At 40.0% G+C, this 16,494-nt stretch overlaps 1 protein-coding gene across 2 annotated transcripts in view; it reads left to right on the top strand.

The window, feature by feature from the left end:
- Positions 1–16,494, top strand: part of LOC122799233 (probable low-specificity L-threonine aldolase 2) — a 556,505-nt gene that overhangs the window by 306,428 nt on the left and 233,583 nt on the right. For both annotated transcript variants that reach the window (XM_044068161.1, XM_044068160.1), the window contains exon 5: positions 5,748–5,885. In XM_044068161.1, coding sequence (XP_043924096.1) covers positions 5,748–5,885 — 138 coding nt within the window. The remainder of the gene's footprint in view (positions 1–5,747; positions 5,886–16,494) is intronic.

The following is a 16,494-nucleotide window of genomic DNA, read 5'->3' as shown; positions in this document are numbered from 1 at the left end:
GACTCCTTTACTCCCATTGTACACATTAAACAAGCAGGAATAACTATTGGAAATATCCAGTGAAGCTTAGCTGATATGTAAATATGTTGGAACGTGCACAGCTACCCAAAAAGCTGTATTTGCCTGAACCTGTAGCTTATATATTGGAGTCAGACAGAGCCATTTCTTTTCTTCTAAAATTATAAGGGTCTGACGTTCTCTTTCTTAGGCCAGTCTGTGCTTTATAGCCTACTTTACCTAAGAGGCTAGCAATGTAAACATTGACCTAACTGATTGTTTTTGGTGGTAGTCTCATTCCTAAAACTTAATAGAGCCAAGAGCATATGTATTGCTGTGCTGTATATCCCCCAAGGACAGAATATTCCAGTACTATCCTGGATAGCAGATACAAACCCAAAAATTATCCTTCTTGTTGACATAAACATTAACTGGCAGACTTTATCCACAAATTCAGCAATCAACAGCATGAACCTTATTGGAGTCTCTGAAGTTATTAACACACCAACAAGATACGGCAAAAATTGCTCTCAACAATCTGTCCTGAATTGGATTTTGGTTACCGACCCATCTAATTTTACCTTCTCAGGTGCCATCCCTGATGCACTAAGTGACCATCTGCCAGCTTATAGCCACAGGAGTATTACACAACTAACAAAGGAACATAAGCTCAAAAATGGGGTGCAGTTACATGACATATGTACCTTGCTGGCACAGGAGTGGTCTCTCCAAATTCTCCAAGGAGTCTTTCATCAAATCTCTGAAGGCAGTTAACTGGTCTGTTCTAAAAAGACTCCCCTTAAATTATGCAGTTGAATACTTCAATGCAGCATTTTTAAATATTTTTAACACCTTAACCCCACAGCGTACAAAAAGAATAAAAAACAGCAATACCCCATGGCTCACCAACCAATGCAAACTCCTTATGAAAGACCGAGACAAAGCATGGATTAACTGGCAAACGAATAAAAATGACAGCAATTGGCAACTATTCAGACAACTATGAATCCAAGTCAGGAAACAACTTAATACAGATAAAAAGTCTTATTATACTCAGCTACAAGATAGCCATAAAAACAATCCTAAAAAATTGTGGTCCTCCATATCCTCTGTTATCAGCACGGGTACAAAAAAGAATCCCAGCCCATACCCTGACATTCTCCCTCTTCAAACAGCTACCTATTTCAATGCATACATCACAGAATGCATAGCTAGCTTAACCTCAAACTCACCAAACACACCCCCTTCCACACAGCCAACTTCCACTGCCTTAGACCCTAGCACATTTCCTTCACAAAACTCACCTATCTACAACCTCTCCAATATACATACAGATGGCTCCACCCACTTTACCTTTCAGACAGTTTCTGTAACTCTCATAAAAAAGCTTTTGCATAAATTAAAACTTTGTTCATCTTCAGCCGACAACCTTCCCTGGAATACCTAAATCCAACTGCAGATGCAATAGCATACTCAAGCAGCATTCTTATTAATAGATCAATAACAAAATCTTGTGTCACTAACTTGTAGAAAAATAAAGGAGATAATTCCACTGACATTCCAAATTTCTGTCCCATAGCCATCTTGTCTACCCTTTCTAAAATCCTCGAAAGATGAAGTCATCAACAATTTGTCCACTACTTCTTACAAAATAAGCTAATCACCAATAAGCAACATGGATTTTGGTCAGACTACAGCACCTCTACTGCATTACTGTCATTTGCAGACACTGTCAGTGAAGCATGAAGCTTGCAGCTGTAATAAACTTGGATCTGCTTTATTTTTAGATCTATCAAAAGCTTTTGACATAGTCTGTCACAGTAAACTCCTCAATCAGCTTTCCACCCTGGGTCTAGCATCTCCATCTATTCAATGGTTCTCTAGCTACCTTGCCAACAAAATGGCAAGGATTCATTTCTGCATACCTTCCCACTTCCACAGGAGTCCCACAAGGATACATCCATGACCCTCTACTATTCAATATTTTTATCAATACGCTACATTCATCTTCTTGTGAAGGCACCTTGATTGAATATGCAGATGTCTCTGCCATTATCTGCTCTTCAAACACCTTAACTCACCTCCAATAAATCACTCAGCAAGCTGTCATCTTCATTGAAATATGGCTTATAATGGCAGAACTCCTACTGAACCCCCAAAAACCAAACCCCTCCTCTTTACTCCCCCAAAACTCACACCCCTAACAAAGCATCTTTGAAAATCTTTTTGGCAAAGGGCACTGCAGTTGAGTTAGTCCACCATACCAAACTATTAGGCTCCACATCCAAAGCAATATCAAGAAAACCCATCAAAAACAAGGCATTCTATTCATAAACGATCATTTTCTGAGCACACGCACAAAAAATACTCTAGCCAAAACCTACCTTCTACCCTCCCTACTCTATGGAGCACCAATTCTAACTAATGTACAATCCACCATAAAAAAACAAACTTGTAAGCTGCTACAACAAAATTGCCAGTTTGCTACTAATTCATCCTCCTTTACCCATCACTGTAAATCTCTGCATACCCTTAGCTGGCTGGAACTCCCCCTCTACCTCACCTACATTCAACTTATAACAATACCTAAAATCCTACACAAACCATCAGCCTACCTAGCTCTTATCACTTTAATTAACATGTATTTTCCAAAAAGAACTCTTAGATCAGAGGACAAACTTCTCATCATAAATAAACTGAATAAATCCCCTGGACAAAGCCTATACTCATACTCATAGTACCAAAAAAATGGAACTTCTTACCTCTAGCAATAAGAACTATTTCTAACGTATTCACCTTTAAATGTTCCCTAAAAGCATACCTTACAAAATCTTGGACCTGTTCCTGTGGCAATCCTGGCTGAACTTGCTCTCTGTACTTCACTCACCCCCTTCAACCTAGATCACACATCACAATCCTCTCCAGCCTCCTACTTCACTCCTTTTTGTTTTTTTCCTACTATTTTACCTTATTTAATTCATCTCTGCAGACCTTTCCTGTACCTTTTTCCTCCCTACTCACCTAAGCTACCTGAAGATATCCTGTCCTGCACTCTTCTTATAATCTCCTTTTCTCCGTTTTTCTTCCTTCTATAACCGTAGTATGAACACTGTCTCTCATACTAAAACATCACTCAGTTCCACCTCACTGTCTCTAATCATGTAATCTCTGATATATATTTAAGTATTGTATTAGAATTGTCTTGGGCCTCATTTAACACATACTAATCTATGTAGCAAATAATAGTTTTCGCCCTATTGTTTCTGGCAGGAGATGGCTTATGGAGCTGTTTTCTCTGTATGTAAAGAAACATCTTAAACATATTTTGAAGAATGTCTCTGCTGTCTTAAGGGACACCAAACAATTTTTATCAGACCTTTCTATCTATGTAAAGTGAGTACCAGCTTCTAGTGAATGCCTCATGGTAACTTTAGATGTGCAGTCACTTTTTATGGTGATACCTCACCTTATAGGTGTTGAGATAGTGAAATCCTTTCTCAGTAAGTATAATGACTATGATTGAAAGCACATTGATTTGATTTGCCACTTTTTAGAGATAGTATTGGATAATAATGTATTTATGTTTGAAGAAACTTTTTATTTACAGAAAATTGGTGTAACTATGTGCACACCTTATGGCAGTAGCTACGCCAGTATGGTTTTAGCTAGTTGGGAATATGAATATATTTTTGAGAAAAATCCCTATAAGTCAGGTGTGAATTTTTATAAGAGATTTATTGATAACATTTATTTGCTCTGGCATGATACCTATGAATCCTTAGTTTGTTTCATAGATTATCTGCATACAACTACCTAATTTTTGCGATTTAGATGTAATCATTCATACACGTTTATTGATTTTTTTGAAGTATGTATATCTAAGGACTTTGATGGCTCTTTTATTACTGAAGTATATAAAAAACCTTTACATAGAGAGAGCATGCACCCCTTGTACACATATAAGAATGTGCTTAGGGGACAACTAATGCAAATATCAAGGCGTAATAATACTGAATCTAGGTTCCAATGTGACCTATCACGATTAACTGCTGATTTTAAACAGAGGGGCTATAGACAAAGAGAGATAGACAATACAATGGATGATTTTTTAAAGAAAAGATTGGATATAGCCAAGCCTTATTTTTCTGAGACATTGACAGAAACAGAGTCATGTATAGAACATGTTAACACATTCAATGAGGCTGTTCCCTTAACTTTACACTTTACCAGTGATATTGAACATATACAGGAGATTATAAGGTCCAACTGGTCTATTTTACAGACCAGTGAGAATATTAAGAAAGTAGTAGGGATAAAGCCTTGTTTCCGATATAGAAGTAAGAAATCCCTGAAACGACAGCTCTGTTATAATAATATTAACCATAGTGATTGTATCTCCCAACAGTTGAGTGGGACACAACGATGTGGCAGGTGCAATTAATGTGAGTATATCAACACTTCCAATATGTTCCAACATCCCAACTCAAGAGTATTTTTTAATTTTAAGGTTATGGCAGATTGCTGCACTAGTAACATTATTTACCTAGTAATCCTAATTTTATAGGTCAATCCTAAATTAATAGGTAATTACTATTTTACAGGTAATCCTAAATTAATAGGTAATTTACCTATTACCTGTAATCAATGAGCAAGCTTTTATGTTGTAAAACCAACTGTATGTTTTATGAAAGAATAAGGGAACATGTTTATAAGATACTTACTGGAGATATAACAAATGCACTCTAAACATGTTAATGCCACTGGTGATATACACCGTTTTAATTTTATGACAGTTGAAAATGTTAAGCATTATATACTTATGGGTGCCTTTAGGAATTTTACAGAGAAAAGGGAATTACATTGAATTATAAAACTGCAAGCTGATAAATCACCAGGGCTTAATGAGAGGGTCTCTTTAAAACCTGTATTGAAGTCCAGGGACCTGATTTGCTAGGTAGGCTTTGAATCTTAATTGTTTTTTTTTTCTTAATTGGTATGTATTTGGTGATTGGAATTTTATTTTATGATCTTTGATATTTAAATGATTGGATTTTAATCTTTTAATATGGTCTGATGAAGCACTGGATATGGTGAAAAAGTGATTACCATTTATTTGTTTTATTCATTAAAGTTACGTTGCTGTCACTGCTGTTTCTGTGTTTTGACGTTTATTCATTTTTACATATTTTATTGATTTTGGCTAACGCAGTTCATCCCTTGTGGAGGTTTTTTACTTTTCATCTGAATATCTGTTAAATCCTTTTCTGTTTTTTTTTTCCAGCATGTTATTTGTGTTGGTTTGCTCTTTCAGTGTTTCATTTATTTTTATCAGCTGTTAGCACATTTGGCTTATTTTTTCCTGTAGATTACTGGAAGCAATGTCTTGCACCAAAACTGGAGCTTGAACTGCTTTTGCTGAACAGTCATAGGATTTTTCCCAGTCAGTGTTTTCTTTTCCAGATTAAAAATAACATGTATAAGAGTGGTGCTAAAGTTGTAGTGAATTGTGTAACAGCAGGTTTTCTTTCAGGCTCTCTTAGTTTATTCTTTGCCAGCATCCAGGCATTGCACTTACTAGCTAGTAACTGAATTTTACTCAAGCTGAAAATATCATCGGCTGTTGTTTCTCAGTTTCCGTTTTCATAGTGGGAAAACTGAAAATATTGATTGATGTGCATCTTGGAAGTCCTTCGAGTAGACTTCTTGAGACTAATCATGCATTATGTACATTCTTTTGTCTCCTCTCACAGATACGCACTATAGCAGACAAATACAAGCTGGCCGTACACCTAGATGGAGCTCGACTGTTAAATGCAGCAGTGTCTCTGAACATTCAGCCATCAGAGATTGTTCAGTATTGTGACTCAGTAATGATGTGCTTCTCGAAGGTAAGAATGGCTGCTGAATTTTGTTTTCTGTCTGTGGACTGGCTTGTTTATCTCCCTCAGATGTGAGACGGACATTTTATCATTGTATCTGTTATCATGATAGTGTGTTATCCACTGATCATGTGTCCTTTTTCTCAAGCCCCAAACCATGTCAGCTTCTCATCAATAGAAGATGCCAAAGAGGTAAACAACTCAGATCAGAATTACTAGACCATTTGCAAAACAACAGCTACATTATGTTTTAGACAACCTGCTGTTACACAATTCACTACAACTTTAGCACCACTCTTATACATGTTATTTTTAACCTGTATAAATATTGGAAATAGTAATGCAATTGTGTATTAGTGGCAATGCAGCTATCAGTGCTCTATCTTAAAATCATAGACCTGTTGTAAGGTTTTGCATTACTACTTATAAAACAAATAGAACCCTCTTCTTACCCAAGTAGTGGAGTATAAATGCTTCTTACCCAAGTAGTGGAGTATAAATGCCACTTCTTTTTTCTTTTCTCCAGTATGAGTTATCTTGCCAAGCATTACTCGTGAGACTTTCTATGTAGATAAAAGAAAAAGAAGCCTTCATGTGAGAATGTATGAGCATGATTATGACTTTAGGAAAACGGACCCCTGTAGTGCTTTGAGGAAGCATCCAAAAATTGTCATAATTTATTAAGTTTTCCTTTTTCATTTGGAAAAAAATTAGAATCAAATCCCAGGGGAAGTTTATAGGAATCTAGGACTAAATTTAGGGAGTTGATTTAGCAGCTTAGAGTGATCTGCTGATTTAGCCGCTGGTCTTAATGAAGGTATATCCATTATTAGAGTACTTAGGCTACAAGAAACAAAGCATTAGATAGTGGTAGTGTACTTTTACAGTGTTAGTTTTTAATTAACTGTTTTAGACATTTTACAATTTAAGTGTTGACTTTCTGTAATAAATTTTGACTAATGTGTAGTTTTATATGTATAGATATAACTCTAATTTAACTACATTTTTGGCTTAACATCATCAGGTTGACCAGCTGATTGCTTAAGTGTCATATATTTCTATTGAAAATATTTAAATGAATGGTTGTTTGTTATCAAGTACTTTGTTCTGATGGCAACTGTTATAAAGTGGATGAAAGCACTTAGCTATTATAATATGTCTTGAGGGCTGAGTTTGTTTTTTATTTAACAGCATTTGTTGTGGTTCCATCCCTAATTTTCTTTCTTGGAGTCCTCCTTGTATGGTTGATTTTGTCTGCCCATCTCACAAGTTCTGGAATGATAACCAAAGATCTGGTGCTTTTTAAAGTCCTCATTATCGCATAACAGTATGGAGTTTTTTTTCCTTTTTTTCACTTCTTCCTCATATTTTCAAACTTTTTATTCAATGGCAGCATACTGTTTTTAAAGTAATCCCAACAGATCATCATTTCATCATTGCAGGTCTGTAGCTTGATTAATTTATTTGTGGTGCTTTCTTTAATGTGCTTCAACAATATCTCAAACCAGTCCACTATGCAAGCAAGAGATGACTCTTACCGTTCTTAAGCTCATCTTGCTTAAAGTCTTCTGCAGGATTTTTGAAATACCACAGTCCCCTATGTGATGTTTTTTTGAACTAATTACAAGCTATGAGCTTAAGATTGCCACCACCACAAAAGACAACCACAAGATTTTTTTTTTACTTACATTACAAAGTTTAGAAGTAAACATCTGTATTGCACTAAGTTGATATCAAATGGCACCACCTGTTTGGTTCCTGAGGCTGTTGCCAACATCCTACTTGGCAAATTCATCTCTAATTTCACTACCTTCACCCCATCCTACTGTCCCCCCTTCCTCAAGTTACCTCCTCAAAAAAAAAAAAAACTCTTGGGACAGGTCCATTCTGCACAAGTGAAATTTGGAAGAGGCCATTCCACACAAGTGAAACCAAGAACACCAGCCCTTTTAGGGATCAGTGGTATTATTGGGTGCCTTCTAGTAAATACAAAGTGTAGCTTTGTGTAGGTGTAGTTTTGTTTAGGTTTGCTTTATCTGAAGAAGTCTGGGTGGCATTCGGACAAAGACGCTTGTGGTTTTAAGGACTTTGCATTAATAAAGAGTGGTTTGCATCTACAGGAGTTTCCTGCTTTTATTCTGTGCCTTTTGGTTACATCCAGAATATTTTTTGGTGTTTGTGTTGACTTTCTGGGCCCACTCCATCTTTTGGTTACTTATGACACCCCTAAGAGTACTTAGTTGTATTATCAATGCAGCGAGCACCATATGAACTACAAAAGGAGGTAGTTTTAGCTACATTGTCAATGCTGAGAAAGCACACTTGACAAAAGTCAAAGGCAAAAATAAAACTGTTCATTAACCTTGACTATGCCCTGACTTAGGAATGGGATCTGTTCTTGTCACACTTCAAATAATTGTAGTGTATGTTGTTTTTTGGGAATAGAATACCCTTATTTGTTATCTTATAAAGAATACTTCCTTCAAACCAACACAGTAATTAGAAATCTGGAAACATTTACTTGTCAACAAGCTTGCTTTTCACCACCATGTCTGAACTCTGGTTAAAAAAAATCACTGTACACCTAATATGCTTGATCTGTAAGGGCAGCTCCTACTGGCCCCAGGAAGTAATAGTTCACATCCTTCATCAAACCTCTGTAAGCCTCTTGAGCAACTTGGAAGACCATAAAGATTTCTATCAGAGAAAATCATTGGTTTGGTCACCTTAAACTGTGTCTATATCAGAAGCACGAACTTTCAAAAGTTTGAGTCTCATATGGTCGACACCATATGAGCGAATGTTTGAAAGCTCGCAAGTTTCAACGGAGATCGCCATAGAGAATATTTCCCTTTACTTCACTGTAGCGCAATCTCGGAGTTGGTATATTTAAGTAGTGTGGGGTGCAGGGGGTTTGCCCCCCTGCTCAGAGCGTTCAGGTAGTTTTTTTTTTGTTTTTGTTTATTTTTATTACATGTTCGGTGTTTTAAAACATTGCTCATGTGGTGTCGATCATATGAATGTCGAAGTTTTAAATCTTTGAGCATATAATATAGACCCCTAAACTAACCTGAAACACTAAAATTCCTCTCACTGTACTGCACTGTATTTCATACAGACTCTTGCATGGTGATCTCTCCCTTGCTCTTCATACAATGGAAGATCTCATACTTTTCAAATTGTTAGACGTGCAGACATCCAGTGGCACAGCTAATACCTGCACACAAGTCCTAAGCTTTCAGAAATCAAAATTATATGGGCTTTACGTGGAAGTTTATTTTGCAATGTGTTTATAGTTTAGATGACTTTGCTGCATCTTTGCCAGCTGAACAGAAGTGATATATGGAGGAGATCTTTTCTAGTGTGACTCAGGTTTTGAAACATGCTTTGGGAAGTGTCTTGGTAGGTACAGACACATTTTCTAGAAATGCAACCAATCTTCTTGTATTGAGAAGGTGTGCTAGGTTACATAACCATAATTTTTGTGAGGATTTAAAAAATGAGATTTTGAATGATTTTTTTAAGTTCTGAATTTGTGTTTAGTCCTACTGCTACCGAGATTCTCAAACACTGAGATGACTAAGGTAACTTGATGCATTGAGTATGTAGAATGTTTCATATTCCTAAGTTCTCCCCAAACAAGGTGTCCGACTTTAAAGGACAAAGCAAGCAAAATTCCCAGCCTAACAAGAGATTAATTCAGAGAGGATAGTCTTAGCGCTGCATAGGAAATCCTTCTCCCTTCAAGGGAATCACCCCACTCCCACCAGACCAGACACTTCTGTTCTCTTCAGTATTCCTTCATGTGTTGCAAGCAGGGGATATAGAACCAGTTCCTGCACCACAGAAATGAAAAGGATTTTACTCCAGAATTTTGGTGTAAAGAAAATGAAAGTACTGTTATCTGTGTGAGCATATCTGACAGGAGATGTGTGTATATTCTCAGATTAACTTGTATTGTATGCCAGCACGTCTAATTGTGAAAATGAAAATACGTTTTTCAAGTGTTGAGTATTTCCCTGTTTATACAAAATGTTTAAAGAATTTGGCAGTGTTTTGATACATTTCTAATTGCACATGTTTGTGAGTGAGATTCTAAAGTACAAACTGTCTCTGGAGAATCAGATGAACAGTAGGTGATGCCATTAGAATGTTCCTGGTTGATGATTGACAGGAAAAAGAGCATTTTCAAATAGCTGACTGTGATTTTTAAAATAAGACAGTTAAGACTGTTAAGCTGAGCAGTTAGTGAAGAGTTGCTGTCAGTTACAGTGCTGTGCAGTGGATACCAAGAAAAAAACTCACCAAACTCTGTAAGCCTGCCTTTGCCTTGCTGTTATGTTTTAGATTAGATCAGGGATAGTATTCTCTAGTTAGATTACAAAAGTTTAGTTATTTAGACAGACCCTGAGATTCAGCAAGCTCTGCATGGAATGCAGGAATAGTGCAAGAGCTGCTGCAGGCAATATGGCCGATGAGTGATCCAGGAACGGCTCCCGGGACGTGCACAAGCACTCCTACACTATTCCTGCACAGACACCACTGTTATATGCTAATTACCCCATTTGCTGGTGAAAACCATGCAAATAAGGTGAATTAGCGATCCAGGAAGCAGGCAGGCATCTGTGCAGGAATAGTGTAACCTGCAGAAATGTATTCTTTTACTAACTGAATGCATTTCTGCAAATTACAAAACGGAGGCATGACAGCTCCAAAGAAAGCATGTATTCAGTGTAGTAGGCATGCCAATGGCCAAATATATGGCCATTGGCATGGGAAATAGTTGCAAAATTATAAAAAATAACTTTTATTTTTTTGGCCGATTTTGGCCATTTAAGCATAGGGCAGCAGTGCGCAAATGGGAATTGGCCCGAAAATATGAAAAAAAATGGAAATAAGCTTTTAAACCCAAATCAGCATTTTGCCATAATAGTCAATGGCATGCATAAAACAACAATACCAGGGAATAGTGGTTGCTGAGGGGGAAGGCTCAGTATGAATGTGGTAACTATGAATTAACATTCTATTTTATGCAAATAGGAGACTGATACTGAATCACAGAATTCCTTTCAGTGTCAGCTTGCACCCAACCATGTAGGTGCAGCAACACCATGGTATAAGTATAAGGAGTAAATGACCTCATAAGTGGGAGTGTCATGCCTGCTGTAAGCTTATTGGAGCTCTGTGGTCCGTGTTTGCCCTTAGTTAAGCACAGCTAAGGAAGGGGGTGTGTCTGAGACTGCCTAGCAGTGTTTACATTGCCTAAACAGGTGTGCGCTCCACACACCGGGTTTTAAACAAACAAAAAAAAAAAAACACAGGAAATAGTAACTCTGTCCACATCTGAGCACTGGGTATGGGCGACGTGCTTTGGGGCTTAAACAGGAAGGCAATGGAAACGGAAAACAGCAGTAGGAAGGCAATCAAGGAGAACCAACATAGCTGGCAGGTGAAATGTATCAGAATCAGCCAATTACACAGGCAGCAGCCCAGCCGAGCACACTACCATAAACTATGTAAACACCTTTCACTTTTTTCCCACAAACTCTACATCACTGGTGTACACAGTCAGGGAAATTTTACCTGATAAAACTAACAAAATGTTAGGGGCTGTTGTTGCTCTCATACATCAATATGTGGAAGAGACTGAGGGTGGTGAGGATGTGAATGCTGATGACCAACCCACAGTGAGGAGGAGGAGAAGAGTGTACAGACCCAGGGTAACCTACCAGGGGCTACGTGAACTGGAGATAGTGGAGCACTATAGGGTGGACAGGAACATTCTACAGCAAATTGTTGAGCTGTGCTGGCCATGCCTCACACACAGTACCAACAGAGGGGAACCCATCCCAGTGGATACCAAGGTATGTGTTGGCTTATGAATACTAGACACAGGTACCTTCCAAAGGCCAACTGGGGATATCATGGGGATCTCACAGGCATCATCATCCAGGGTACTCCACCAGTTCCTGGATGCCATGTCACTCAGCACATGCCTGTGAGCACATATATTTCCTCAACACCCTTGAGGCGTTGACCAGCAATATGCATCTCTTCCACCCAATAGCAGAATATGCTGAGGTAGTCTGTGCTGTTGACTACACACACATAAATATCAAAGCACCACCCAGCGAGCGGGGTAGGGTCTACATAAACCACAAGGGCTTCCCCTCCATCAACTGCTAGGACATGTGCGATGCCCAGGGCATTATCTTGAATGTGTGTGCTGGCAGCCCTGGTAGCTATCATGACTCCCACATCTGGCATATGACACAGCTGTACCAGACATTTGCCAATGGGGACATCCCATATGCCACCTAGTGGGGGATGCTGGTTACGCATTGGAGCCATTGCTGATGACACCCATCAGAAATGCACACACACCCGAATACGAACTTCATAATGAGGCACATGCACAAACCAGAATCATAATAGAGCATGTGTTTAGGATGCTCAAGTTATGGTTCCGCTGCCTGGACATATCCGGTGGAGCCTTGCAGTACTCTCCAGCTACATGTACACAAGTCTTCATTGTATGTGCCATGCTACACAATATGATTCTGTGGAAACAGCTGCAGCAGGAACAGCATGGGGCAAGGCCACATAGCCCCCACCATTGCCATGGCCATCACAAGCATAGAGGGACTTGGAGGAGGAACAACCTGAGACTGCCCATGTAGGCAGAAAGAGGTGTGCCTAGTATGCCCAGGCTTTGGCAAAGAGGCAACACATAGAACATACACTGACATGGTAGGGACCCAGGGAATGACACCTCTCTCTCACTCGTGCATACAGTAAAAGGAATGCCATACATGACACTACCTGTGCTTTACCATGTATAGGGAGTGTACTATGTGCATCCAACATAGTCAGCCCACCAGCACTGTCCTCAATACTGGCACAGCCACAAGGTACATCACTCTTCCTATCAGTTGCTGAATGGAGTAGTATGTTCTGCTAGTTGTATCTGTGGTATGGAAGTGAGCATGCAAGCGAATCGGGTGGCTGAGTGGGATGGCAGCAGATAGTGGACACCTATATGGGCAGCATGAAATCCATAACAAATACTAGTGTCAACAAAGTAGGCAGTACTAGACAAGGTGACAAATCCCACTGCAGTACATGTGGTGGCCCAAATGTGTGTCCGTAGGACACACACATGCGTGTCAGTGAGGCTCACATACCCAACACCAGTCTCAGCCTACTGGACAGGTGTAGATGACCATACAGAAAGGCTGTGCTAAGGCCTCCAATTGATGGCAATGGTGAACAGCCCCCTCCAGACCTGCACAGACAGACTAAAACAGGTCTAGCAGTTGTATGTTAGTTCGGAAGGGTAAGAAGTCTGAAACTGAAATGTAGGTCAATAAAACCTAAGATCTATACTCTACTGATATGCCTCTAGTCTGCATGATAGGTCAGAATACAAAACAAAATGGAAGCCAACAGAGTACCTGAAATACCAGTACACTCATAGCAAATGTTTACAGTTGTCAGGTGTGCCCCCCCCCCCAATCCAATGTAGAAATGCAGTAACTTGTACATGTGAGTTTACTAATGGAGCACGGATTACCTGAGCTGGCCCAATTTACAGGCTGTTGCATGTATACAATATGCAGAGGTCCATGTGTTAGGTTGTTGTGTGTTCAATATGGCCTGGAAGTGGTCAGCATGTAGGCATGGAGGATTGTGTCTCGATGGCCTATGGCCAGTACTGTTGATAACAGGGCCATGTTCCAACAACTGCAGTGCCAACCACAATGCATCTTAGCAATACCCATGTCAGCAGTCGTCCATACTCACTGTCCAGATGTCAATATCTGTACTGTCTGAAAGATGGACATGCCGTGAATGTGGGCCCAGACATACACACAGTACACAGGTGGAAGTAGCCTAGACAGAGTACATAAAATGTAACTGTCAGCTGCACACACCTTTGGAATTGTATATGCAGGTTAGCAGCACATTAGTTGTCTGTGGAGTATGGAATACTGATGTAGTCTGGCCAATCAGTGGCAGACCACAAAACTCACAGTTATGAAGTAATGAGAGAATGCCTATATCCTCACACATGGCAGCATAAGGGAGATGTCCCAGGTATATCTATGAGTCAGCTGCAAGAAGCTTCCATATCACGCATGCACTCAGCTGACCCCACCATCAGCCACATGTTTATCACAGGTTATATCCCTGCTGTTGGGAATGAGTACATTATGACCTCAACTTCTCTATGGAAATACCCACAGAATGCAGCATGGTGAAGAGGTGTCCCATGCAGGTGTGTCCCTACCTGTAAGTAGCACCCTGCCAGCATCCAGACCAATGGATTAGTATGGAGAGGAACTATTGTCATTAACACCTCACACACTTACCCTGTTACCCCAGGAGAATCCATTGTCTCACAGTCTGGGAATGTAGGAGTGACAGAATGCAATGGCCTGCTACAGATGGCCTGCATCACTACCAAATGCTTTACAGTCCTCTGTCAAAGGCCTGTGCCTCACCCGTACTGTCAATGTATGTTATCTCATGGGGTCCCAACTAACAACATAACAGTTAACAGAACACAAATGCAAGGCCATGTTGACAAATCCCAGTAGCATGCCCACCATGTCCTACTGCATGAACTGTGGACCATCCCCTAAATACCGCTGGGATGAAGGGACAACTAAATGGATACTTCTCAGATATCGCTCACATAAAGTTAAGAAGAGGATGGAGTAACAGAGTGGGGAGTGTAGAAGCATGGACATCATGGAGTGTGTGAAGTCCAAAACTCTGATGTGTGCCCATACTGCCCCTGCCTGCAAACCCAGAAATGGATGGCTACAAATCTTCTTGTAAAACACAGTGTGAAGCGGAACTGACCAGATATATGAGCCCTGCCTCTGGGTAACCTGGGTGAATCTGTACAGCTGAGAGGTATGGCCACAGCAGGATATGGCCATTCTGTTACATCAATATATGTACAAGCAAGGGATCCTCAGCCACCACAGTACTAAGGTGCTGGACCATTTACACAGACCCATCAGCAAGTGTCTGGAGCTACCCCTCAAGAATGGCATGAGTGTGAAAGAATATGTAGGCTGCAGACCATAATACTGGACACAACTTCATTAATCTTTTATTTCCCAGGAAATAACTGTGAGCAAATAAGTATATCTGTTAGTAGTTGATGACATAATACATCACAGTGTAAAACAGTACATATGTCTGAATATCTCTGCTAACACCAACCTTGTAACACAAGCAGCACAGACACAATAGTTACAGTATCCCACTATCTGTCACCTATTGTGACTCCATATTGTCAACCTGTCTACAGATATCCTGCAGAAACAGGTTGCTAGCTGTAGGCGTAGAACACCACATCCTGGACTGGAGTACAATCTACCTGGAATGGATTCACCCACTCAATGCAGGTCATACTGGGCATGCTCCTATACTTAGAGAAATGAAGCCCATGTCTGACAACACAGTGGACTATACATATCTGTCAGTCGCAGATATATGTGCACATGCACCACATTGTACACCATCCATGCTTTGCACACACATTGGATAGGAATACTCACATATACCCAAGGCCAACGCACTATAGTATGTCAAACACACACAGATGTGGGGAAGTAGAGAGATTTCCATCATGAGGCCTGTCCCACCCACCACACATCCAGTTGGCCAATATCACATGATGTGCTGATGTCAATCACTGTAGACATTGCTTTTGGTACCCCTCAGCCCTATAATGTCTGTGGTGCTTGCGATAACTGTGTAACATGATAGTACTTATCAGTATTCATCTAGCATTTGTATACCCAGTCCTGTCAAATGTAAAGTTGTGAGTGACTGAGTGTGTGTGTGTGTGTGTGTGTGTGTGTGTGTGTGTGTGTGTGTGTGTGTGTGTGTGTGTTTGTTTCCAGAAGAATGGTTTATGGCCCATTCACACACACACTGCACTTCCCATTGACCATTTTAGCACTTCTGCTGACTTCAGTCACCTTGAAATAACCCTCTGGTCAAGTCTCAGCCCTATAAGCTGCATAGCGCTTGCGATACATGTGTAATACTGTACTGTAGAAAACTAGTTAGGTAGGAGTTCTAATCCCAAACATGTCAACTGTGAAACTGTGTGTGTGTGTGTGTGAGAGTGTGTGTGTGGAGGTGAATGATTTTGAGGCCATTCACAGTCACTACACCTCGCATTGACCTACTTTAGCAAACCTACTGATGTCAGTCACCTTGAAATAACCCTTTGGAAAGTGCCAGCCTCATAACCTCCATGGCTCTTGCGGTAACTGCTTAATAGTATAGTGTAGCATACCAGTTAGGTAGGAGTTCTAATCCCTGAAATGGCAACTGTGAAACTGTGTGTGTTTATGAGAGAGAGAGAGAGAGAGTGTGTGTGTGTGTGTGTGTGTGTGTGTGTGTGTGTGTGTGTGTGTGTGTGTGAGTGTGTGTGTGTATTTGATGATACCTGATTTTATGGACATTCACACTTACTACTCTCCCCTTACCCCTCCTGCTGATGTTAGTCACCTTCAAAGATACCTGTGGAGAGCTCTTTAACATACAAGCTCCTTGGTGCTTTCAATAACTGCGTAATACTATAGTGTAG

The sequence above is a fragment of the Protopterus annectens genome, chromosome 4.part0 (genome assembly GCF_019279795.1).
Source record: "Protopterus annectens isolate FY-2018-M chromosome 4.part0, PAN1.0, whole genome shotgun sequence".
NCBI classification, from domain to species: Eukaryota; Metazoa; Chordata; order Ceratodontiformes; family Protopteridae; genus Protopterus; species Protopterus annectens.
The sequence above is the reverse complement of the archived record's forward strand: the minus strand, read 5'-3'. Positions and strand labels throughout refer to the sequence as shown.